Source organism: Melospiza georgiana, chromosome 3 (genome assembly GCF_028018845.1).
Source record: "Melospiza georgiana isolate bMelGeo1 chromosome 3, bMelGeo1.pri, whole genome shotgun sequence".
In the NCBI taxonomy this organism is placed as follows: Eukaryota; Metazoa; Chordata; class Aves; order Passeriformes; family Passerellidae; genus Melospiza; species Melospiza georgiana.
In genome coordinates, this window is record NC_080432.1 from 11483968 (window position 1) to 11507842 (window position 23875).

Here is a 23875-nt window from a genome sequence, read left to right on the forward strand (position 1 = left end):
ATGCTTTGGTCATACCTAGCATTGCTGCAGGGTGCCAGGCAGGTGATATTAAAGGACTCAAAATAAAATACTTATCTATATTTACAGCTTCGGATAGAGAATATTTGCCAGCCTAAGTGTGACTGTGTGTAGTGACTGGCAAAGCCAGCAGTAATTGTAAGGTACGAAATCAATTCCATAGCTGTAACAAATACAGTTTAAAAACAGCCATGAAACACAGAGCAGAGTGGATTTGGAGCCGCAGGCCAAGAGATTATTTCTCTATAGGGTGGAAAGAAAACACTCAATTTTATCATAATTGTATAGTAAGGCTCCCTGAATATTAGATTGATATTTTCAGGTAGAAAAAGCATAGAGTTGTTTGGCAAGGCCACCCTGGTCATAACTGTGTGTGTAGTAGGAAGAATACCTGGACAAAAAATCAGTTTATTGAATATATAAGTTTGAACTTCATTGAGTAAAGATGGGCAAACTCTGTTCCACATGCTTGTGATCATTAATCAATGATTGCACATGTCGCTTGTGATCATTAATGTTTAATCATGAATTTAACCAAATTCCTAGCCAGACATGCTCTCACTAGTTGTCACAGGAATGAAAGACTGTCCCTGCCTGGTGCTCTGGCTATCAGGGAAGTTCCAGCTGAACAGGATGTTTATCTCTGTTAGGGACAAGTGTCTTAGCTGAGAACTTGTGCCATAATGGAACAGCCAGGAGCAGAAATGCTGTGCCTCAGCCTGTTCCTGGCAGAATGCTCAGGGACACGTTGGTAATGAGCAGAGCTGACGAGATTCCCTCAGCAGCAGGTCCTGGCGTGGTGAGTTAAAAGGTCTGCGTGGTTCTGGGGGTTGTCAGGGTGAGGCAGGCCGTGCTCTGCCTGCCCAGCTCGGATGGAGAACCTGGGGATGCTGCTTGGGAAGCGCCTGCCTTGCAGAGAGCCCCAGGCAGATGGTGAGAGTGGGATCTGCTGCCTTCCCAGAGACTGCACAAGCACTCCCTGGTTTCTTTTGGCCCTGCACAGTGTGCCAGGAGGTTGTTGTCATAGTGCTGAGTACTCAGCTTAGCTTGGAGGAGCTGGAGTTGATGAAATTCTGTCCTTTCCAATGAATAATGTGCTTGTTTTTATTGTGATTGTTTGTGTTAAGCTTTTTTTTGCCTCCTTTTCTTGAAATGGTGGGATTACAGTGACTCGTCAGGTAAGAAAACATAAGAATCTGATTTTTATTTCAATTTTTAAAAAATGGAATATTCAAAATTTGGGCCAGATCCTAGAAATGTCTGTTTCTTCTTGGTTCTGGGATATGAAAAGGTATCATTTTCCCATCACCATGTTGGAAATTTGGTCTGTTTCTTGACACTGTTTGAATACAGGAAGAACTAAGTAAGATACAGATCAAAAGGACCATTTTCTCTGCCCTCAAAAGATCCAAGTGATGATGAGACACAAGGTAAGCACACTCTCAGCTGAGATACAATTATCTTCATTCTCTACAGTGGCCTTTTAAGTGCTGAGGGAAGAACAGCAAGAACTCTCCTGGGCAGCTCTTTTAGCTTCTGGCAATCAGCAATTTAGGGACTTCTGGGTCAGGCTGCATCTGGATTGTCAGTTTTAATGGGCACTCATAGGGTGATTTCTCAGTAATGCGTAAATGTGGGTGTCTTTAGGTTTGTCTTTATTTGGAGGAACTAAACTCTGGCTCAGAAGAAAAGAAGAGGACAAAACAGTGCTGAACTGAGATTTCAGATGATGAAGGAGCATGTCTAGGGCTGAGCATTTTTGTGTGAGTTTTAAGAGCAGTACCTAAAAGCCATGGTGAAATACTGATGTGGCAAGATGAGATCCCAAAGTGTATATATGGACTGTCTGTGAGCCCCTGGGTCACGCTTCAGTGGCAGAGTTTCAGTCTCTGTTTTTGTCAGAGCAGTGTGAGATCATGGAGGTCACTTTTATCTGTGTTGGGGACAGAGCAGAGGGCTGAGCTGGAGAGCCAGAGAGATTTATTGCATGAAAGCAGGGAAAGAAAGATGTGCCTGTCCTGTTCTTGAGTTCTCTAGGTGTCTGTGTTTTGCCCACCCAGACTCAATGCCATCTCTTCAGAGCCCCCAGCATCAGATGGTAAGTCATAATACAAATTATTTAAGAATAAAAAAGAGATTTAGAGTTGAAGTTACCCAGGGCACTTACTTCGTAGTGGATGTGCTCCAGACTGGGGTTATTCTGCAATAGCAAGTATTTAAAGTGATGTATGCTCCTGATGTGTAGATGGTCCCATTGCTCTGAATGAACCAATGCAGTGAGTTACAAGCATGCCGTGTCACATGGTACAAGCAGGCAAAACACAGATTAAAAAATACAACTGCCAAGTACGGTGTAGGCTGGACAAAGGACCTGTGGTGGAGTAGTGAGCTCTGTGCCAGGAGCAGCCTTGAGTCATTCTTAATGGGAGTGCCAGTGGTAAGAGACCACAAGCTGAACCTGAGCCTTTTGAGAGGAAGAAATACATGTTTATTTCTGGGTTTTATTTAAAAAAAGGAAACAAAAAAAATTCTTCAGTCAGAACTGTCTGCATATAAAAGAAGAGGGGCCCAGTGAGGCTCACTTAGATAATCCCTACAACAGAGCAAGGGTAGGAAGATGTGGCTTCCCATTGGGTTAGAAAAGGAAGCCTAATTTAGGATGCTGTGGGTCACACCTTAGGTAGGAGGAGGTGGTATTTGATCTTTTGTCTCTTGAGTCCTAAACTCACATCGTGCCTACAGAGGGCCTGAATTTTTCTACTTTACATCCACGTCCTTATGAATTAAAGAGTGTGTGTTTGATCTGGGTGTTTGGGATTTGGCAGCTTTATATCATAGCTCTCCCATACCTGTGTGTGAATTTAATACTGAAGTCCATGCTGCATTAAAGGTTGAAACCTTTGAGATGCCCTTGATATCGAGGATGAGAGATTCCATTCTTCTAGACTTAGCTTCTTTTACAAATTGTTAGACTGGGGAAACCATTAGAGAGAAAATCTGTGCTTTTTACTGAATTTATGCCTGGAGAAACTATGCAAATCAAAGAAAAGATTTGCTGCTTTGCTTTTCTTCCCTCTGCTATTTGTATCCTTTAACACTTCTGTCAGCTGCAGATGGGCAATAAGTGAAGGACAGAGAAAGTGGCAGGTGTTCAATCCTTCCAAAGCCTATCTGGTTTTAGTAGAATAAATTTTAAAAAAATTGAAGAATTTGGTTGCTATGATAAAGCTAATTCATCAATTGCTCCACCTTGCTGCAATGCTGTCATGGGACTACAGGCAGACTGCTGTGGCAAGGCAAGCACCTCAGTCCCAATCCTTCAGTTTAATTTGCACAAAGTGCTTGTAAAATTTGGAATGTTGGTAGAGTTGGGTTGCAAATGTACGTTTTACATTTCTCGTGGTACTGCACATACCTGTTTCCAGAGCAGCTTGGGCCTTAGCAGTGTTTCTCCCTTGATCCCAATGCACCAGTGAAACACTTCAGTATTGCTTATATTGGTAATATTAAATGTACAGAACACGGCTGTTGAACTTGGGTTCTCTAAATATTTTAGTTCTGGCTGGTGGGTGGGAATAGTGAGACCAAAGAGGTCAGCACCCTGGTGCTCTGGCCTGTCCCTGTGCTTTCATTGCTGAGCTCCAACAGTTTAACCCACAGCCCTTTAATGCACTAAAACAATACTGAGCAATGAACTGGGGGTTTCAGGAGCTCATTTGTAGATGTTTCAGTCCATTGTGTAGTGGGTGTGGGTCAGCTGTTCAACAGATGTCTTTGAGCCATTTTCCATGCCAGCAGTCAGCCTCTCCTCTGTCTTTCTAGTTATCCTCTTTGGAATAAACAATTCTGTTCTCAGGGAGCTTTTTTGCTTTGCTGGTTTGTTTTGGCCAAGGACGTTTTTGGAAAAGAAGAGCCAGAGCAGTATAAAGTTGGTTTTAAGCAAACCATAATGACACTGTAATATTTTGCACTAATATTCAGCTGTTGGCTGTCTGTGTGGCACACAGTGCTCCAGGGAAGATCTAGCCTGAATAAACAAAGGGAGGTAAAGCTGGAGAGCTTGTCTTACTGAAAGCTGTTTATTTGGAGCTCTATTTATAACTGTTTTCTTTAATAAATACCTCTGTTTAGGAGGTACTGTTATGCCATATGTTTTAACAAATCTCATCTCAAGCAAGTCCTGATGGATGAAAAACATTTTATGAAATGTCTAGTCTGTTGGGGTTTTTGCCTGAAAAGGTAAAAGTAATATATGAAGTCATGCACAGTGTATCCATATGTTTTTCTGAGATGTACCCCAAAAACATGGATTTCTGATGATTTTAAAAGCAGAGAAGATAGAAATACACTTCATTGGTCTGTCCAGTATGAATGCAAATAGCAATTTCCATAATGGCAGTGCAGAATTAGTTCCATCTTTTTTTCCTGAGGTCAGGTGAATCTACTGCTTTTGGATGGCAGGTGCTATTTCTTTCACTCAAAGTTTTGTATCGAGGACAGGTTGGATGGGACTCTGAGCATCCTGGTTTAGTGGAAGATGGCTCTACCCATGGCAGGGGAGATGGAATCAGATGGTTCCAACCCAAACCATTCTGTGAGTGTTCAATGCTTCTACCATATGCAGGACAATAATCCAGCCTTGGAGCATATAACATGCAGCATCCGACTACTCCTGGCTCAAGCAAATCAGAAAATAGAATCAGGTTGGAGGGGCCTTAAAGCTCATCTGCTTCTGAGCCCCCTGCTATGGGCAGGCAGGGATGCCACTCACTCGATCAGGTTGCTCAAGAACCCCTTCCAACTTGGTCTGGAATATTTTCAGGGATGGGGTACAGCCACAACTTTTTCTAGGCAGCCTGTTCCAGTGTCTCACCACCCTCACAGTAAAGGATTTCTTCCTAACCTCTAATCTAAACCTATTCTCTGTCATTTGGAAGCTATTCCTCCTTGTCCTATCACTCCATGTCCTTGTCAAAAGTCCCTCTCCAGGTCTCTTGTAGTTGCCCTACAGGTACTGAAATGCCACTGTAAGGTCTGCTTGGAGCCTTCTCCAGTCTGGACAGCAACCCTCCTCATGTAACCCATCATTTGTTCTCTGTGTTAAAATGTGTGTTTCCATAATTCCTCACTTCAGTAGGTGCTTGTTACCGTGTTTCAACACTTCTATTTTTGCATGCTGATCACAAAGGCAGTAGCTGGTCACGGACTCTAAGTCATCTCATAATGAGTCATTTTAACCTCCTGTATTTCACAGGTAAAGTGACTGTGACTTTACAGCCAAAGGGACACAATCTCCAGAAAGCTCCAGCCATTATCTTTGTAAAAGAACTAGCAGCATTCAGATATCTGCACTCCTCACAGCCTGGTTCAAAGCAAAAACCACCAGTCATCTCTGACAGTCATCCCATGGTAGGCTTGTGGTTTTCTAACTGCTTCACACCCACTCACAGCTCCCTGGTGCTGTGACTCAGCTGCAGGAATGCTTCTGTGCCTGGCCTAGAGCTACACGTGTCACTGTGCTGTTGTCAATCCACATCCAGGCAGCGCTCTTGCTTCTGGCAGATTTTGGTTCCTTGGTGTGCCCTCTGAGCAGGGGGAGCGGGGAAGCTCTGCACAGGCTCCTGCTCGACCTGAGCCTTCTATGAAAGGGAAGGTGTTGGCTCTTTTGTCCTTGCTGAGCTTCCTGTGTGCTCCAGCCTCTCTGCTGCCTGACAGGCTGTCTCTGCTGGTTTTTCTCAGTTCCCTTGTGCCTAACAGAGCCAGAAACACATTGTTTCCTCTGGTAAAAAATAAGCGCTGTGACTCCCCAGTTTCTTGCATGTTTTCTCTGTGTGCACTTCTCCTCTGCCAGTGGCGATGGGGTGTCTTATCACTGTAGCTGATCCTGTGCTTGAGTGTCTTTGGTGTTTTCTGTATCAGTGTATTGTGTCAGCAGAACTTAATTGGAAAAAGAAGAAAAGTGTCTTTATATTTTTCCTGGATAGTTTGTTCCATCAGCTTTGTTAATTGAATGTGGGAATCTTGAGGGCAGAATTGACAAAAGTCAACTATTCAATATGCTCTCAGAATTCAATGCTATAGTCAATAAACTGCTTGGTAAAAGAAAAAATTCTGGGGAAATATATATTTTGTTGCTGAAGTGTTCTTGTTATAAAAACATTGGAGTTTTGCACAGAGAAGAACATAAAGTAAAACAAAATAGCAAAGTCTTTTTTGTTGCTGCTGTTTTAGTAGCACAGAGCAAATGAATGTTTAACATGAAAGAAAATATAGATAAGGTTAAAGTAATCATTAACTAAACCACTTCACTGCAGGAACTTGATTGGATCCATTTGAGACTACTGCATTGTGATATCTGCCTCTTCAGCCTGTGGGCCTGGTTAAAGTACAGTGGAGCACTACTCCATCACCCAAGGATATGAAGAAAGTAGGATTACTGCAGGGGTTTTGAGGAAAAGATCTGGTGCTCTGTAATTTGAGTGTTTAGACAGTTTGAGTGGGCTCATTAAATTAAAGGTTGCTTAATAAGAAAGAGCATTAAGTGGCTGCCTAAAATTACTATATAGCAGTTACAAGAATTTTTAAGGAATATATTCTATAGGTGTATTTGAAGGTAATGGAAAGTTTTGGTATAATTCTGTTTAAAATTCAGGTAAGAAACTTGTGTAGAACAGAACTGTATGGAACTAGAAGGAATATCAGATATTGCAGGACACAGAATTGCTTTTACCTTTCACAGGACTCCGTAATATGCTTGGTTTCAATGAGTTGATCAAGAGAGTTCCAGGCTTAGCCAGCCAAAACAAGGATGGCTTTGTTTGCTGGATACCAAAATAACTTCTGCTATTGACTTTTGTTGCATTATTCTATCTTAAAGTATTAAAATATTTAAATACAGATATGATATGGATGCAGGGGGAATTCTCTGTTCAGACTGCTGTGCACAAAGACACAAAATTCCTTGGCTTGCATCCTCAGGAATACAAAAACATATGGGCAATCACAGAACAAATTACCAGGATTTCTGGTCCGGTGATTTGCTGGAGAAATTAGTGTTGAGCATTCTTCAGTCTTTTATTTCTTCAAGTGGTTGCCAGTGTTGCCTCTGCTTCCTATCCAGATTAATCCAACCTTTTGAAGTAAAATTTTCAAAAATGCTTCTTGTCAGTGATCTTCTGAATTTAGACATATTTTAAAATGCTGCCATTTCTTCTCTAAAATAACTGAGGTGTTTTTTGTCTGTATTTTGGGACTTTGATAGTTCCGTTTTTGAACCCAAATCAGTGCCTTCCTTTTTTTCTCTCCTTACATTGACCTCGTGAAAGACATCCAGAAGTACAGAAAGCCTGACCACATTCTTAGAGTTCTCTGAAGATCTGATTCTCTTCATCCCAGTAGTAGCTTGACTATTATTAGCTGTACTGATCTTTGTGCCTTGATGTTTTTGGGGAGCTGCTTCAAGTGGTGTTTGGTCTCTCTGCATTCTCAGATGCCTGTTGTACATTGTTGTTCCTAGGAAGGCCTCTGAACCATTGTAGTGGCAAACACAGCAGAAAGGTCCTGGAGAAATCGGATTAAAAGGGCAGTAGTGTGCAGGCAGCTTTGTTTAATGCTCAGCAACCTCTGAGGCAGTACAGGACCCTCTTTGGCTGTGATTGTAGAGCATGCCACCAGAAGGCTGCTGAACATTGGACTGCTCTGAGAGTTGGGACAAAAGATGAACCCTGAGTCTCTGAGATCTGTGTCTGGAAACTGGAAAATCTGTGACTTTGGCTGAGATACTTCTCTATTCTTTAAGAAAATTCCATTTTGGAATCAAACCACAACAAAAAATCATAGCTGCGGTACTCTGGTAAAATATAAAAAAAGAAAGCCTGATTGCTTAAATGATAGAAACTAATAGTAAATGTCAAACTCAATCTCAAAGAAGTAACAAGTGAATTAATTTTGATTCTTTCTACTCAGTTAGGAGAGGTGCCTCCTTTTCAGTTGGACTGCTTTACTTTACCTGTGTTTCATCTTGTCCTGTCAGTCTTCACAACATCAGACAAATGTGTTCTGGGAAGTTGTCCACTGCACTGACCTTTCTAATTGTTTGTTTTATTTTGCTTTCATATATGTGCTTGTATAAAAATGTATATAAATGTTGTTTGTGGTTTGTTTTGGTTTTTTTTGCATGGAGCTCTAGTCAAGAGAAGCAGTGGTCAGGAAATGTTAATCTTTGGTTGAGTACAAATCATGTCTACAGCAGAGAATCAAATTTGTTAATGTGCTCAAAAATGTGATGTTTTTGACATATTTGGATCATAAGTAAGGTCTTCCTTTACTTGTGTGCTTGTGCAGCTAATAGAATTATAGAAAGGATATTGTATGTGCAACAGACTAAATGCAGGCATTGCACAGCAAGAAACCTGTCCCAAATTCCTGTTTTTCAGATAATCTCTAACCTTAGTTGCTAAAATACCCATATATTCATGCCTGTTTCCTGATCTTGAGTGTCCTCTTGGTTATTAGAGTGTACATAAAGAGCCACACAGTTGCATCTTTTGATGGCAGTTTTATTGTATCTCTTTCTAGTGTATTCCTTATAAACCACGGTGCAAGTTTCCATTCTTTTTGCCTAGAAAGTCTGGAGTACTCATCTACTGCAGTGTTAATTAAGCAGGTGTAATGATTTAACTTGGCAGATACACAGAATTTAAGATTTCTGTTTTGAAGCAATAGAAATGGGCATACCTATACTCCTGCAAAAAATTCCATGAGCTTGGCTTCTTCCTGCAGTTACAAACACATGGAGTCCCAGTTTTCAGTTTAAAAAGAAAAAAAAAACCAAACAAGTGCACTGATTGCAATGCAGAGAAGCTTGAAATTATGAATCTGACAGTTTCCAAGCAGGCAAAAAACTGTAACTATAAAACCAGTGTTTTGGTCTACCCTGTTATGAAGTGGGTGCACTGGAGTGGCATTAAAGGTCTGGCATGACTATGATTGGTTTTAAAGCTGTTAGACTCGTGTGTGCTGGGGGACTCAAGTGGGGAAATCACAATGAGTTTTGTTCTAATGAGGCATAAGAAGCACATCTTCTTTCCCCCCTGACGTGTGAAGTGAGACCCAGCGCTGCTCTGTCTATTTGTGCTCCAGCTGCTCTGGGGTTTTCAATTATTTTTTACTTTTTTCCACTTCACACTTTCCAACCTCGCCATGTCCATTGCAGCTTGAGGAATTGGACAAACTGCTTTCTTCTCCCCGTGGGCAGTGAGTCCAGTTCTTCCTGGAAGTGTGAGCCATAGGAAGCCCGAGGAACAGGCTGCTCTCCTCCACTGTGGTGTTACATAAATAAGAACCGGGCTCCTGAGACCTCTGCCGTGCCTGCAGTGAGGGGACAGCTGACTGACTCGCAGCCAGAGCAGGAACTGGATTGTGTAGGGGGGGGGCTGAGGGCCCTGCTGCTCTGGAGGGGATGCCACGTGCCATTGTTACCCTGATGCTGTCAGACAAGGTCTCTGGTTGGGTTAGGGCCTCAGCAATAACAGACACGTAGTCTTTCATGTTTTCTTCTGCACATGAGGAGGTTAAAAACAGAACGAGGAAGGAAAAGAGCCAGATCTCAGTAGCTATCCACTGTTAATCCTTGCTGCTTTTCCACATCATCTCTGTGGGAGAGAGCAAAACACAGGTACTCAAATCTGCATTGGGTTTTATGTCTCCTTTTTCTTTTCAGGGAGAAGTTGCTAGCTGTTGAAGGCAAAAATGGGTCATGTAGCTGCTGCATCTTAAAAATAAAATCTTTGGCATACTTCCCTGCCTGCAACATAGTGCACTGAATTTCAATGAAAATCACCCAAATATGCAGAGCTCATAGGCAACTCTGAATTCTGCAATAGAAAATGCTGCAGCGCACATTTCCAGGCAGCTTCCGTGCCATTTGATTTGCTTGTTCATAAATCTTTTCTCAATCAAAGTACTATTATTTTTTGCAGACAAATATCTAGGCTCTGAACTAAGCAGCATTCATAATACTATTTCCTCTTCCATGCTCATATAGGAGATGCTGGGTTCTTTGAAAATATAAAATACATTTTTCTGAAAGCTGTCTATTTGAAAAGCAAAAACCAAATCCAAAACCTGTGGTTTAGAAGGAGCAGAAAATCTTTGTTGTCACAATTTATTGATACAGGCAGCTAAGAAGTCTTTGTCTTGCTCAGACTGCTGAACATTTTCCTTTGGATTTTTATTTTTTTTTTTTTTTGTAGCACTAGTGTCGAAATTGTCAAAGATGTGTGGTAGCAATATAGTATTATTGTATTACTGCTGTTAACCAGGAGGCTGTTAAGCAGGTGCTGTGTTGATGCTGGCATTCTTTTCCATGCTAGTTGGAGCATTAGTTCATTACTGCCACATTACACTTCTGACATAGCATGGTGCAAAGTAGTGGGTATAAACTCACTGCAAAGCTTGTGTGATCATGTCTAAACCATCAGCTGGACTGGGATGAAATCTCCAGAGCTTCTCTTGGATATCTCTATTAACACGAAGTGCAATGGAGCAAAGAAAACATTTGTTTAAATTCTATTTCTTCTGAACAGCCTCAGGTTTTTTGGGCTGTTTTCCCTTCACAAACTGATCTTATCCAGAAGAAGTGCAGTAGCAGTAAATTGTATAATCCCAAATAATAGAATGTGTGCACATGGCTGGCAGTGGAGTCCCTGTACTCTTCTAGTGACTGAATGTAAGTGCTGAAAGGGCAGGTAAAAGTTGAATTCTGGTGTGATCAGTAAGTGAATTTCGTAGCAGAGGGTGCATATCCTTTCACAGGGAGGAATCTCTCCAGAAAGGCTAAAACTGTTTCAGTACGTTCCCCTAAAGCCCTGCCACTTGTGTGTGGCAAACACACAGCAAGTTCCACTTCCCCTGTCACTGGATAGTGCGGGAGCCTCACAGAAGAGGGGGATGGAGGTGGGTGTGTGTCTGCTTTCCTCTGACAGTCCATTAACATATGATCAGTTCTGTGCCCTAGCCTAGACCTAGGCATGGGCAGGCCTAAAGTGTAAAGCTTTACAAGAACTGGTAGCTGTGCTTTGGCAGGATCATTTATGAGATTGCTCAGGAATTAACATCTTGGTAGTGGTCAGCAACTGGGGAGGTCCCTGTGACCCGTCCATCTACCAAAACTGGCAGTAGAAGGAAAAAGGTCTTCTCTGAATGCTCAAATCACAAGGTTTTACCTGTCTGCACAGAGTATCCATCTGTGTTTGCCATTTTACCAAGTCACTGCAGACAAATTATTATATTGTGTATTTTTACATCAATAGCACTTGCTCGTGAGAAATTTGCCTGTGGAAAGAAGTGTCTGATATCACTGGGCTGTGGGTCATCTTTTTCAAAATTAGCATTTTCATGTGTATTATCTAAAGGGGATGTTGACCACATTTCAATCTAAATTAATCTCATTTATATTTGTTTTGAAAATGTTAGATGTCCTACCTTTCCTTCTTCCCCGTGGTTAATTTTCCCATATTTATCCTTGCTGGCTTGTGACTGTCTCTGCACTAGTTGTTTAATTGGCAGCTGGGTTCATTTAAGTTGATAGAAAGCTGAACTCTGAAGGGAAGCATGTTATCAAAATACAGAGGCTAATCCTATTAGGTGAAAGCAATTTTGTTTAAATGGAAGATGATTAGACTGTATCTTCAGTATCTCTTCAGGAGTGGCTATAGCTGATTGCTGTTCCTGGAGGCCCCTGTGGTGTTTCCTGAGTTGTGTGACTGTGAATGGAGAGGCAGAGGAAAAATGGGTTCCCCTAATTGTAAGTGGGGAACCCAGTCTTGCTTCCCATGCTGTAATCACTGTGTTATGTTATTTTAAATACCACTGCAAAAGCAGTAGGACACAATGCACATTAGGAAATATATAAAATCCCCAGTTTTTTATCCTTCCCGAACTGAATCCACTCTGTTTTATTCCTGGCTGTGCCTGCAGCTGAAGTCATGTGGCCGTACATCTGCTGTACACTGACAGGCCCATTTTACATAATTCATTATGTGCAGCCACAATGCCTGCTGCTAATCCAGGCTAATCCAGCACTTTCCTGAAGAGCTGCATTACCAAGTGTTTCTTCAGCCTTTGCAGCTCAGCCCTGGACAGCTCTGGGTGTGCTGGACACAGCCTGGAGCTCTCAGGAGGTCAGGCTGGGGAGTGCAGAGCCACCAGAGCCCATCCCTCCCTGGTGTCTGCTGGGAGCCCTGGGCATGCTCCCGGTCCCTCTGTCAGGGCAGGCTGCAGCAGCTCCAGGAGATGAGGTGCTTGGAGAGCCAGCACTGACAGCCAGGAGCTGATGTGCCAAGACAGGCAGAGCCCCTGCTCTGCATCGGTGCCTTCTAGGACAAATTCTGGCGAGCCTGTGTCTGGGGGAGTGCAGGCTGAGGTGCCTGCTGCGTCCCTGTGTTGCTTCACAGCCAAATCCAAGGCCTAGCCAGAGCTCCTGCTTGTTTCCTGATTGCAGTCACTCCTGCAAACTGGAAATGCATAGTTTAAGGGTGGGGGGATTTTTGTTTGCTTTTTGAGGTTTTTTCATACCTGTGCTGTCAGGAGATGCCTCCTGGTGCTCTCCTGAGAGGCAATGCACACCTGAACACCTGCTCCTGAAGCTCAGGGCTCAGCTGTACTCCAGCAGTAACTGTTGAATTTCCAGCTGCAGCTTCAGAGACTCTTCTTTCACTGTTACAGACAGGTCTTAGCACCTCTTCCTTGAAAATTACAGACTTGAATGTGTTTTCTCTCCTAATTTACCCAAGGCCATATTCCTGACTGAATTTTTCTTTTCTTCCTGTCCCTACTTTCCTGATATAGATTACATCCTGGCCCTGCCTGACAAAAAAAAAAAAAAAAAAAAAAAAGGAAAAAAATACTTCTAATTTTTCTATTTTGGCAAGTACAGATTTTCAGATGTTTTAGGTCTCAATTTTGTCTTGAGCCTGCTCTGATGGAGATGGCAGTGCTGTGAGGGCAGTGAGGCACTGGAACATTTTGCCCTGTGAGGCTGTGGATGCCCTGTGAGGCTGTGGATGCCCTGTCCCTGGAAATATTGAAGGCTGCATGGGGCTCTCAGCACCTTGGAAGGTGTCCCTGCACATGGCAGAGAAGTTGGAATGAGATGATTTTCAGGCCTTTTCCAACCCAAACCAATCTGTGATCTTATGTCTCCAGAGTCAAGAGAACACAGCCTGGCTTAAAGCCATGCCATGCCATGCCATGGATAAGGATGTGCAGAAGCAATCCCTGCCCTACACTCTCTGCTGTCAGGAGCAGCTCCAGGTCCATTTAGGGCATTTTGGAATAGGATTTGGCCCAGAGCCATACAGATCTCCAGAAGGTGTTCCTTGTCCAGGCACCAAAGTTCCATGGAGCAAAACTAGATGGAATATGCCTCAGTGATTTCTCAGTGTTGCTGTTAGTTACCCTTACGTCCATCTGGTTGTGATGTACTGCAGCACGTGGGGCTCAACATCAGGAGCACACTGGCAGCCAGAGAGTCTGGGCAGCATTCAAACACTTTCTGCCACTTAAAATACACCGATTTTACTGGGGACGCTTGAGACAGGGAGGAATATTTTTCCCTCTTCTGAAGCATTTGTTCAAAGAGCAGCAACAACAAACAACCCAAGCCACAAGCTGTGGAATCATGACTTCATCTCCTCGGCTCTCTCCATGCTGTGCTGGGCAAAGGAGCAGTGGAGGCATTTGCAGATGCACAAATACACTTTTGGGACTTCTCCCTGCGGGAAACCATCACTTCACAGAGGAATGATTTAAACAGCTGTAGTTTGTCTTGACAGCATATTTTCTTTACTCTGAGCTGAAAAACAACCTCTTTACCAAAGTTACTCTCAGCTGTGCAAATCAGATTCTGCAGTATATGCCTTTGCAGGTGTTGCCTGTTTCTTGAAGGAGATGGAGATTATTAAAAAAATGGAGGGATGCTGTGAAGAAAAAAATATTTTTTCTGCCCAAAATTCCAAGATTTGAATTTTAAAAAAAATAATTCACCTAGAAACTGAGATAGAATTTACAGGGGCAAAAGCTCCACAATAGTATTTGATCCAGAAACACTGCTTTTTTGTTGCTTAGAAGTTGCTGTGCAGGCCTTTTTGATGCATATACTGGATTTGGGGATTTGTTGGGCTCCTGGTTTTGAAAGGAGTTTGGTTGATATTGGTGAGTTTTTGCTCAGTTGGTTGCTTGCTTTTATTCCCCATTCCTTCACCATCACTGCATTCCCACACTGTTTCCCCCCTTTTCTTCCTGAGGATAAGTTGTTTTTTTATCCCACAGTACTTCCTATTACTTATGACTGCACCAACACAGCATTAAATCCCCTGTCAACACTGAAATTCAGCTCAGACAAAAGAATGAGAACCAGGGCTGATACTTTCAAGTTTTGAAACTACTTGACTTTGTTTCAGACTTGTCTAAATAAACTATTGGGTTTGGGTTTTGTTTGTTTTAATAGAACAATGAAAATTCTTCATGGGGAAATACTTCCTTCCAGAAGAAAAATAGCTTGAAGGAATTAATTCCTTTAATGTAAAAACAGATTTAATGTTGCTGGTCATTCAAGTAAGTAGAAAGAGACTTTATGGAAAGTACCACCCATGGCAGGGGGATAGAAATATCTATGAGGATACCAAGGATATCCTGTAAGAGATGGGCCAGACTCAAAGGCTATACCAAACCCAAGAGATTTGGAGTTCTTGTGCTGTCACTTCAGTATTCAATTCAGGCTGAAGTTCTGCCAGAAACATCTCAGTGAACAGATGGACAGGGCTTGGGTTAGAGAGCTGTCCCTTCCTCACCTGGCCTTCTGCCTTTTATTTTTGCCTTGCCTCAATCATTACCCTTCTCAAGTTTGTGTAACTCACTGGCAGCAAGACTGTCCTTGCGTATCCCTCAACCTCTTGTACATGTCCACCATATTTAATTCTTGTAACCTGCGTGATGCGCTGCCTTTGTGTGCTTTGGGAATCACAACTTCATAAAAAGCTGATTGTATCACAGTGTTATACAACACTCTACGTAGATTCCTAATCCTAGAGAGTTTTCCCAGGACAGTGACAGTCATTCAGAATTTTTCTTTGTGTGGACCTTCACCTTCTTTGCTTTTCAGATTAATTTTGCTCTTACCTGGACACAGCATTGACTGAAGTAATGTGTCCTAGTTACTGGACTGAGTAATCCAATTTCTACTTCAAAACTGGAATTTCAGATTTAATATTGAAACTGCCTAGTTTGCTGTGCTGGCTCAGTTTTGAATACTTGCCCAGCACAGTCCCTGTGAGAAGACTCAGGAAGCAGAGAAAAAAATATTCTGTTTAGCCCTCTGTCACAATTTCACACAATCCATAAAATCTCTCTTATCATCACCATCATCTTACACTTTGTGTACATGAAAAAGATGTTCTGTATTTCAAAGTACCTATGGAAATAATTTTTTAGTTGTGTTCAGGTGCTTCCTACTCCTCATGGTATTCACAGCTTCAGGAGTTTCTCTTAGGCAAGACGTACAGAACTGAGCATTTCCAGGAAGTGCTTTGCAGGGACCAGCAAGAGGCAGAGTGCACTTCAAATATTTTACAGTGGCTGAAATCCCACCCATCATTTCTCAGGTTTTCCTTACTGTTTTATCAGACTGGAACTCCAGATGACTAACAACAAGGTTGCTTGTTTTGGACAGTAAAATAAGGGATGAAAATCAAAGGTGGTACACAGCAATGATATAGTGTTATATATGTCACTCCTTCAATAATGAACTCAATTCTCAGCAGCCATTCTCACTTCTAAAGCTCTGCAGAAACACTGTGTGTGTGTGATTGACCATAAATAGCAGGTGGATTTTTTTTGGCGTAGGATGGCTCGTATCACTGCAAAGTCTTGAGGCAGCCATGAAAAAAGAACTGTGTTCACTCAGGCTTCTGCCCTGTCAACACGTTCACCAGCCAGACTCAACTCAGATGAACCTTTATGGTTAAGAGATGGCTGAAAGAAGATATTCCTGTGCACTCCAGTTTGTCCCTCTGACGCAGGCACACTGACTCATGAGCAGACTCACCCACACTCAGTTCTTTGGCCAGGCTGCACCTTTGCCCCTTCCTGCTCGGGCTGAAGCCCCTGGGGCAGCAAGGGGCTGTACGTGCCTGTAGCAGTGGGGGCTGGCCCCACGAGCAGCCTGGGGGCACTGCTGGGACACGGGCACTGCTGGGACACAGCTCTGCTGGGACACGGGCACTGCTGGGACACAGCGCTGCTGGGACACGGGCACTGCTGGGACACGGGCACTGCTGGGACACAGCGCTGCTGGGACTCAGTGCTGCTGGGACTCAGCTCTGCTGGGACACAGCGCTGCTGGGACACGGGCGCTGCTGGGACACAGCGCTGCTGGGACACGGGCACTGCTGGGACACGGGCACTGCTGGGACACGGGCACTGCTGGGACACAGCGCTCCTGGGACACGGGCACTGCTGGGACACGGGCACTGCTGGGACACGGGCACTGCTGGGACACAGCGCTGCTGGGACTCAGTGCTGCTGGGACTCAGCTCTGCTGGGACACAGCGCTGCTGGGACACAGGCGCTGCTGTGCAGAGCATTTGATGGGCAGGGAGAACATCTGGCTGGCACCTTGTGCGTAACAAGTCAGGCCCTTCCCTGCAATAAACTGCTACTGACTGAAGTTGAATTAAGGCTTTTTAGTTCTCCCGTTTCTCTTTAAGCAGGAATATTTTAAAGGAAGTTAGAAGCAAATATTTTGAATCGGTTACTGAGATACTTTGGTAGAGTTTTCTCCCTCCCCCAGTCTGCTTTTCTTGGTTTATGTTTTACTATTGAGCGTAATCAGAAGTAATTAGAGAGTTATGTCATAATACAGTAGTCTGCAATCTGTAGATTTCCAACTCAGTATCAAGTGAGACCCTGATCTTACTCAAGTCTTTGCTCACTAAAGTAGTTGTCCGTGACCTTCTAGTGGGCAGTGTCCCTGTCCATGGCAGGGGAATGGAATTAGATGATATTTAAGGCCCCTTCCAACCCAAAGCATTCTATGATTCCGTGTTTACTGGTTTCTGCTATGCAGTCCCTGCTGTTTGCTCCCTGTGCCTTTAAACGAGGTCACTGCAGAGCAGAAGGATGTCACAGGGCTGTGCCTTGTGTTCCCTCTGCATCCTCACAGCCACAGCAGCCACTCTGCTTTGCACTGAGGGTTTTACTGTGTCCATTTTCGGCTTGGATTGCTCCTCCTCTGCACCCCCCTCGGGCCCCAGCCCCTTCCTCTTCTCCAGCTGTCTGACTCACCCGTGCTTCTGGTGGGTGTTTAGTGCTTTAAAACTGAATTATGCATCAGCTGGAGGGCAAATAGACTTTCTTTTTAACCTCAAGGCTGAGAAAGTCAATGAATATGGGTTGACTTCTGAGGGTAAGGCTGTAGGGATTGCCTGAAAAAAGAAGCAGTTCATTAAATTTTATGTTCCTGATTAATTTCTCCTCATATTCTAATTTTGTCCAAGATACAGAAATGTGAGGTGGGCACTGAAAATATGGCTTAAGATAAAGGCTTAAGGCTGGCTAAATGTCAGAATTTTAGCTTCTGTTTCTTCAAAATCAACTTATCAGCATGTATTTTCATGGAGTTTATAAATTGACTCTAAAGCAACCCAGGCTTTTGGGGTCCTCTCATCAGCTGGATTTATTATTGCTGATGTGGTGAGGTCTGGAAATCCAGTACAAGTTAGAACAGGTAATGTTTCCTACAAGCATTTTGCTCAAGTTTGTGTCCAGTTGATTTTGATGCCCAAAGATCCCCTTAGCACAGTGAGATCTGTGCGTGGTCTTGCTTTGGAAGCCACGTCAACACCGCATGAAAGTGGAAATGAACTGGTTTGTTCCTTTTTAATGAGATTTTGATCAGAATTTGGATAGAGGACCTACTGTGCTGTAAGTAGAACTTACAGTTCCTGTATTTAAGGTAGCATTTAGCAAATTAATTTAGGACTGCCTATAGCAAAGTTTACTAAATAATTTCTGATATAGTGGGGTTTTTTAACATCAACTTGAGGTGTTCTGGATTTAGCTGAAATAAACCCGAACTAGATAGTTATCCTAGGTGGAAGTGAGGGAAATCTACTTCCTCTACCTCCTTTTAAAAAACAGATTTTAAATGCTTCAGTAAAGTAAAAAATAAAAAAGGCAAAACCCAAAACCAACCAACCAAAAACCCCAAAAGAAAACAAATAAACAAGTCAACCAAACCTGTAGTCTTTGTAGCTTTAACAAATGAAATTTGTGGAAGAAGGGAAAGTGAACTGTGTTGCCTCTGTTAGGAAAGATTCTCTAGCTGTCTCAAGGAGAAGCACTCAGTCCTTGTGCTGGGGACCAGAGATGTGAAATTTAGCAGCTGAAGGGGCTCTCATTTCTTGCCCTTCTGTGAAATATCTTCCCAGTGCTTGCCTGTCTGTCCTCAGATATCCAAACATCTTTGTTTACACCAGCCTGTGGAAACTTTTTGGACATTTTTGGACAGACCAGCTAAAAAGTTCCCCTGGCAGCACTCATTTTCTGGCTTCTGGGACTGTCAGGGCTGAGCCAAGGCTGCCTCGCAGGTGTCCTCCAGTGTGACACTGGCGTGGTGTTCAGCTGTGGAGTGAAAAGCCAGGGGCTGTTTGTTTCTCTGGAGCTTCTGCTGAGATCATGGAGGAGAGAGCCTGAAAGCCCGGGGGTAAAAAACATAAAAGCAGAGGGATGAGAGGCGAGCGGAATGAGGGACAGCAGTGGATTCAGCAGGTGGATTCAGCACCAGAAGAACAGGAAGGGAACAAGCAGCTGGGTGGGAGCTGGGGGAGCAGGAGGGGCTGGGCAGAGCCAAGAGAAGCCAAGGAGAAGAACAGAGGTGTGGGGAGCACTGGAGCAGGAGCGGTGGGGAGGGAGCTGTGGTTGGGAAGCATGGAGCAAAGGCAGTGCAAGGCCGGGAGCCAGCCATGGGCCACTGCCCACAGCACTGCTTTGGCAAGGCAGGGAGGGAGCCCTGGTCCCACAGCCACCCCTTCTCCCAGTCAGCCAGGAGCTGGGAAGCACACCAGGAGAAGCAGCCCCCTCCATCTGCTACCCACTACTTGACCAAATTGGTTACCCGTTATAAGCAGAATTAGCATGGGCAGCAGTGAACTTGGAATAGATCCCAGCTGTGTGGGAAACAGCATGGTCCCACCTAATGGTTTATTTTGAATTCCCTCACCACCATCTTGTGGGGTTTGGTTTGATTTTTTGGGGGGTTTTTTGATGTTTTCTTTTTTCAAAGGGGGAGAGGGTATTTTGTATTTGTGAAATAACATTCAAAACTGTTTGGTATTTTAGAACACAAATATAATCTCTCTTAATACTGTTACAGAGAGATCCAACACTGGCAAAGTAAATTATATGGGACCTGCCCCCAACCCCATCCAACCAGCCCAACGCCCTAACTTCTCAGCAGGGTTTCTCCCCTCTGTCTGCATTTTCTTGTAGCTGTTTGCAGATTTAAAAATACTCTGGGTTCCACTAACTTCCAAACAAAATGGCTCAACAGACAGCAGTCACATCCTACACACCTACGCCCACAGGCGCACACAGCAGCCGTGCAGATCCTTAAGCTGTTTCTAACACACATAATTTTCCTTATTACCAAGTACTCATCTTTTCCCTTTCCACAGCCTTTAAAATAAAAAAGTCATATGTGCACATGTACACAGGAGAAGGAAGAAGGAGGGGGAAGAAAGTGTGTGGATTAGTTTATCTGTGTTCCGATCCCTTAAATAAAAGTCTTTGGTGATCTCTGCATATCCAGGTCCAGTTCCAAAGCCTGTGGAGGTTAGTAGCTAGTGTTGGCACACAGGATATTTTGGAGAATAATTATCATCTCTATTTCTAGGTTAAAAGTATATCTATAATAAGTGTGTCACATGGCACAGGCATCTCTCTCAGAGAGTGTTTTACATTTGCTGTGCTAACTCTGGCATATTTAGTTTTTTTCAGAAATGAAGGATGTATTTTGTCCATGTAAGCTAATATAATTTACATTTCCTGAAAACAAATTAAAATCAAGCAATATTGATTTTTTTTAGTTATGGTTTTTTAATATATAGTACATCACCAAAATTTCAAGAATAATAGTTATTTTTCACTTTACCTTTGCATCAAATCCATTCATTTTTCATAACGTGCTCTGTCAAACCACAAGATGCTGAGTATTATCCATAGTTTCTTTTCTTGCATTGATGTCACTTCATAAAGCTGTAACACTCTTGAGTTCAAAAGATCTGCATTTGTGCTAGGGCTAGGGATCATTAACATCCTAAAAGCTTTAAGGTTTCTTAGAGGCGACTCACTTTGATTTTTACTTACCTTTTAAAATTTTCTTTCTCCCTGCTGAAATCAGGTCAGATATTTGATGAAGGTATTTTTTTTCTTTTTTCATGAGTTATTACACTACTTATGAATTTTGTTCTGTTGAGGAATAACATTCAAATATCCTTCCTTGCTGTTGTTTTTATATTGCCATTTCTCACCTAGGCTAGGAAAGCAGGAGAATGCATGAAGTGAAAGAAGTTCTTAAGAATAGATTTTTAGAGCTCAACAGACATTGTCTTTTCGTTCAGCTTATCCAGCTGAGTGGTTTATTCAGCTATGCCACTTGAGACTATTAAGAGCCCTTTTCCCTATGACCACCTCAAACAAACACCAACATGAGGATCTTGCCATTCTAGAAACCATTGGTGAAATGGCATTAAAAGTCTAGAAATTAGAGATAGTTTATCAAGCTTTGTGCCTTTCAATATGGCCATTTTATCCGAGGAGAGTTGTGATTCCAGCCCCTTGTCATGTCCCTTTCCTCAAGCAGGTAACTCTGCCCTGTGCTTGTTCAGCCTCAGTGAGAGGCTGCAGTGTATCAGGGACCCAGGGGCCAACCAGAGGGAGAAAGGAGACAAAAAGGGAAATGCCACATTCCAGGCAGTGGAATTAAAACATCTGGGGTTTTCCTCCTGTTGAGTCAGCTTCTGCACCAGGGGTTTGGGGTGCACAAAACTCAGCAAACAAAAGCAGATTGTTGTACTCATAAGCTACATGAGATCGAGCCTTTCCTTGCATTCTTTCAAGAATAATTAATCCTAGAAAAGTCAATTTCCAAAAATATCAGAGAAATTCAATAAGCATATTTACTGAAGTAATTTTCAGCCAGCTCACAGAAGACCCTGCATGCAGTGGAGGAGATTACAAAGACGGCTGCAATGAAACATTTCAAAGTTTCTGTCCTTTAAGCTTCCCATTTGGCAAAAAGTTCCAGTAGTTTGGGTTTTGATCTTTGTTCCATGTGAAAACAGATGTCAAAACATGTTCCTTCACAGCAACAATTATATTTTTGATCAGCTTTAATGGCTTTTGGAAGTATGAGTCTCTTCCGATAGGGTACATTCTTGTCAAATACAAAAAATAATACCTCCATTTACATCTTCATTACTTTTTTATCTATTTCTCACCCTTTGCAAATATCCTTGTATTTGCATGTTCCCATTGTGAGGCATTTTCCAATATGATTATTGCCCTCCCCCAGTAGGCTTTGACATTGCAGAATGATTGTGCTGTCACAAATACTGGAATGCTTCAACAGACAGGATTAGAAATGGTCAGCAGATTAAAAGTGTTTGCTTGAAGTTTATTCTTTGGTTTGAAGTAGTGGGGGAAAATATTTGCATAAATGAATTTTTAATAGATACCAAAAATAAAAAACTGCTAAAGAAAATGTAGCTTGTCTGCATTATCATGCAATTTTAATTATGCAAGCATGTATGTTCTTTGTGCATTTTGACTTACGGCCATGTGAGATACATGAGTGAATTGTCACTCATGCAGAATTAATTCTAATTTGTCCATATAGGGGAAAAAACCCTGGGAAAATATGATAACGCTTTTCATTGGCAGCAAACCCTAGTTGTTGTTAGTCATTTGAGAAAATTATTGTTAGCAGACTATCCACATTCTGTAGGTCAAAGCCTTCCTTGAAAAGAGGTGTATTAGCACATGACTAAATCCACTACAGGAATGGATTTTATCTACTAAGGAACTGTATCCTTCTGTACCATAACATTTATGTCATTTTTTTCTTTCCCTTGAACATGAGAAAAATATTTTGATTCAGTGTTTGGAAATCCAAGCCAGGTTATTTAAAATAACAGTCACTTGGAATGTACCAAGTGTAATTTTTAATGTAGTTACTTTTCTATGGTTTTTAAACCAAAATCTTTAGTTTCCCATGAAACACAATACAAAAGCAGTTTGTAAAGAGTCTTTAGACTTTGCACTTCCTCTCCCAGGCAATTTGCAAATAAGAAGTTGTCACTGACACGTAGGGCAACAAATGGATAAAGCAAGCATGGATTCTGAGATCTATAATTTTTAATAATCTTTAAACTAGCTACAAAATGTCAATCACTTCACAAACTGACAGGAGACATAAGGAATTTTCATATTACATGCTGTAAATGATATTTATCTCACAGTTTATCTAGAGTTCATTCATTTAGGTTTTTTTAATTATTTTTAATTGTCAGCTACTAAACATCTCAGCGATTTGGTGTGCATAGCTCTAGGTAAGCAACAGAGAACTGTACTGATAACAAACCACATGGGGATAGCGACTAGTAAGAGAGAGCCTTATAAAAATTACATTTCTTTGCACCATTTCATATGGTAGTTGTTTCCTCCAAAAGATAGTCTTCAAAAGCAGCAGACAAACCCAATATATTACACTTATTTCTTTGTGTCTTTGACATATTTTCAGCCAAGCTTTTATTTTGCTGGCAATGGCTAAATGGTGAGTGCCAAATCCCTCTTTTTTTCATAATTAAAAAAAATGATCATGATTAATAACTATATATATATCAACAAGAAAAAAGTGGCACAACTGCAAACTTGCTGGTATAACATAGTCCCAAAAGAGTCCGAATACTGAGCATGCTTTTGTTGTCATTGTTGGTGTGCTACTGCCATGGGAAAATTCTTGTTTAAGTAGGAGTCTAAAAGTCTATTTATTCCTCATGCATAACTGCATAAATCACATCACTTTTTAGTGCAATGCTTGTTATAGTAATATAATTTCACATTGTCTAATCATGAAATCATAACAACAGATAATGGCAATGAAGAACTGAAGACAGCAGGTTTAAGTGCTTAAACATCATGATACCCAAAGACAGGAGCATGGCAGTAGCTCTGTGGAATGTCACAGTTTTACAAGAACAATACTGTATATTTAAAGGTTAACAGCACGTTTAGCATTCCAACAGTGTTGTCATTCAGCAAACATCATTAAAAAAAAGAGAAAAATGAGAAGGAAAAAAAAAGGAAAGTAATCCAAAACAGAAACAAGGAAAGGAAAGGAAGAACCCCAAAAAACATCATAGTGAGCTATAGCCATCAAATCAGCACTATGTACAACCTTTGGAAAGAAAGATATCTAGAAAAAAATAATTACAAGTATCATTTTTGGAAAGCTGACAAACTACACAGGACAACATTTACAATGGGGCTGATATGTGCATGTGTGCAAACCTAGTAGATAAATACCATGATAAAAGCATGAAGGTGCCGTCCTGCTGGACAGCATTAAAAGGAAATGCACTTCTCTGCATTTAACCGCTGCCCAGCATCTTTGTTGCACGCTGGTTGGCTTCATCAATCCTGGTTTTGTTGGAATCAGCCTGGGGAAACACAGAGGAAAGAGAGGGATGAGTACAGGAAAGAAAGAGAGTATGAGAGAAAAAAAGAGTACCGGGAAGAA

General features: G+C 42.2%; 1 protein-coding gene across 2 annotated transcripts in view; it reads right to left on the reverse strand.

Annotated features, from left to right (window-relative positions):
- Positions 1 to 22473: 22473 nt before the first annotated feature.
- The window catches only part of SNAP25 (synaptosome associated protein 25), a 61714-nt gene continuing 60312 nt past the window's right edge, over positions 22474 to 23875 (reverse strand). For both annotated transcript variants that reach the window (XM_058020990.1, XM_058020989.1), the window contains exon 8: positions 22474 to 23795. In XM_058020990.1, coding sequence (XP_057876973.1) covers positions 23727 to 23795 — 69 coding nt within the window. In that variant the 3' untranslated portion in view covers positions 22474 to 23726. The remainder of the gene's footprint in view (positions 23796 to 23875) is intronic.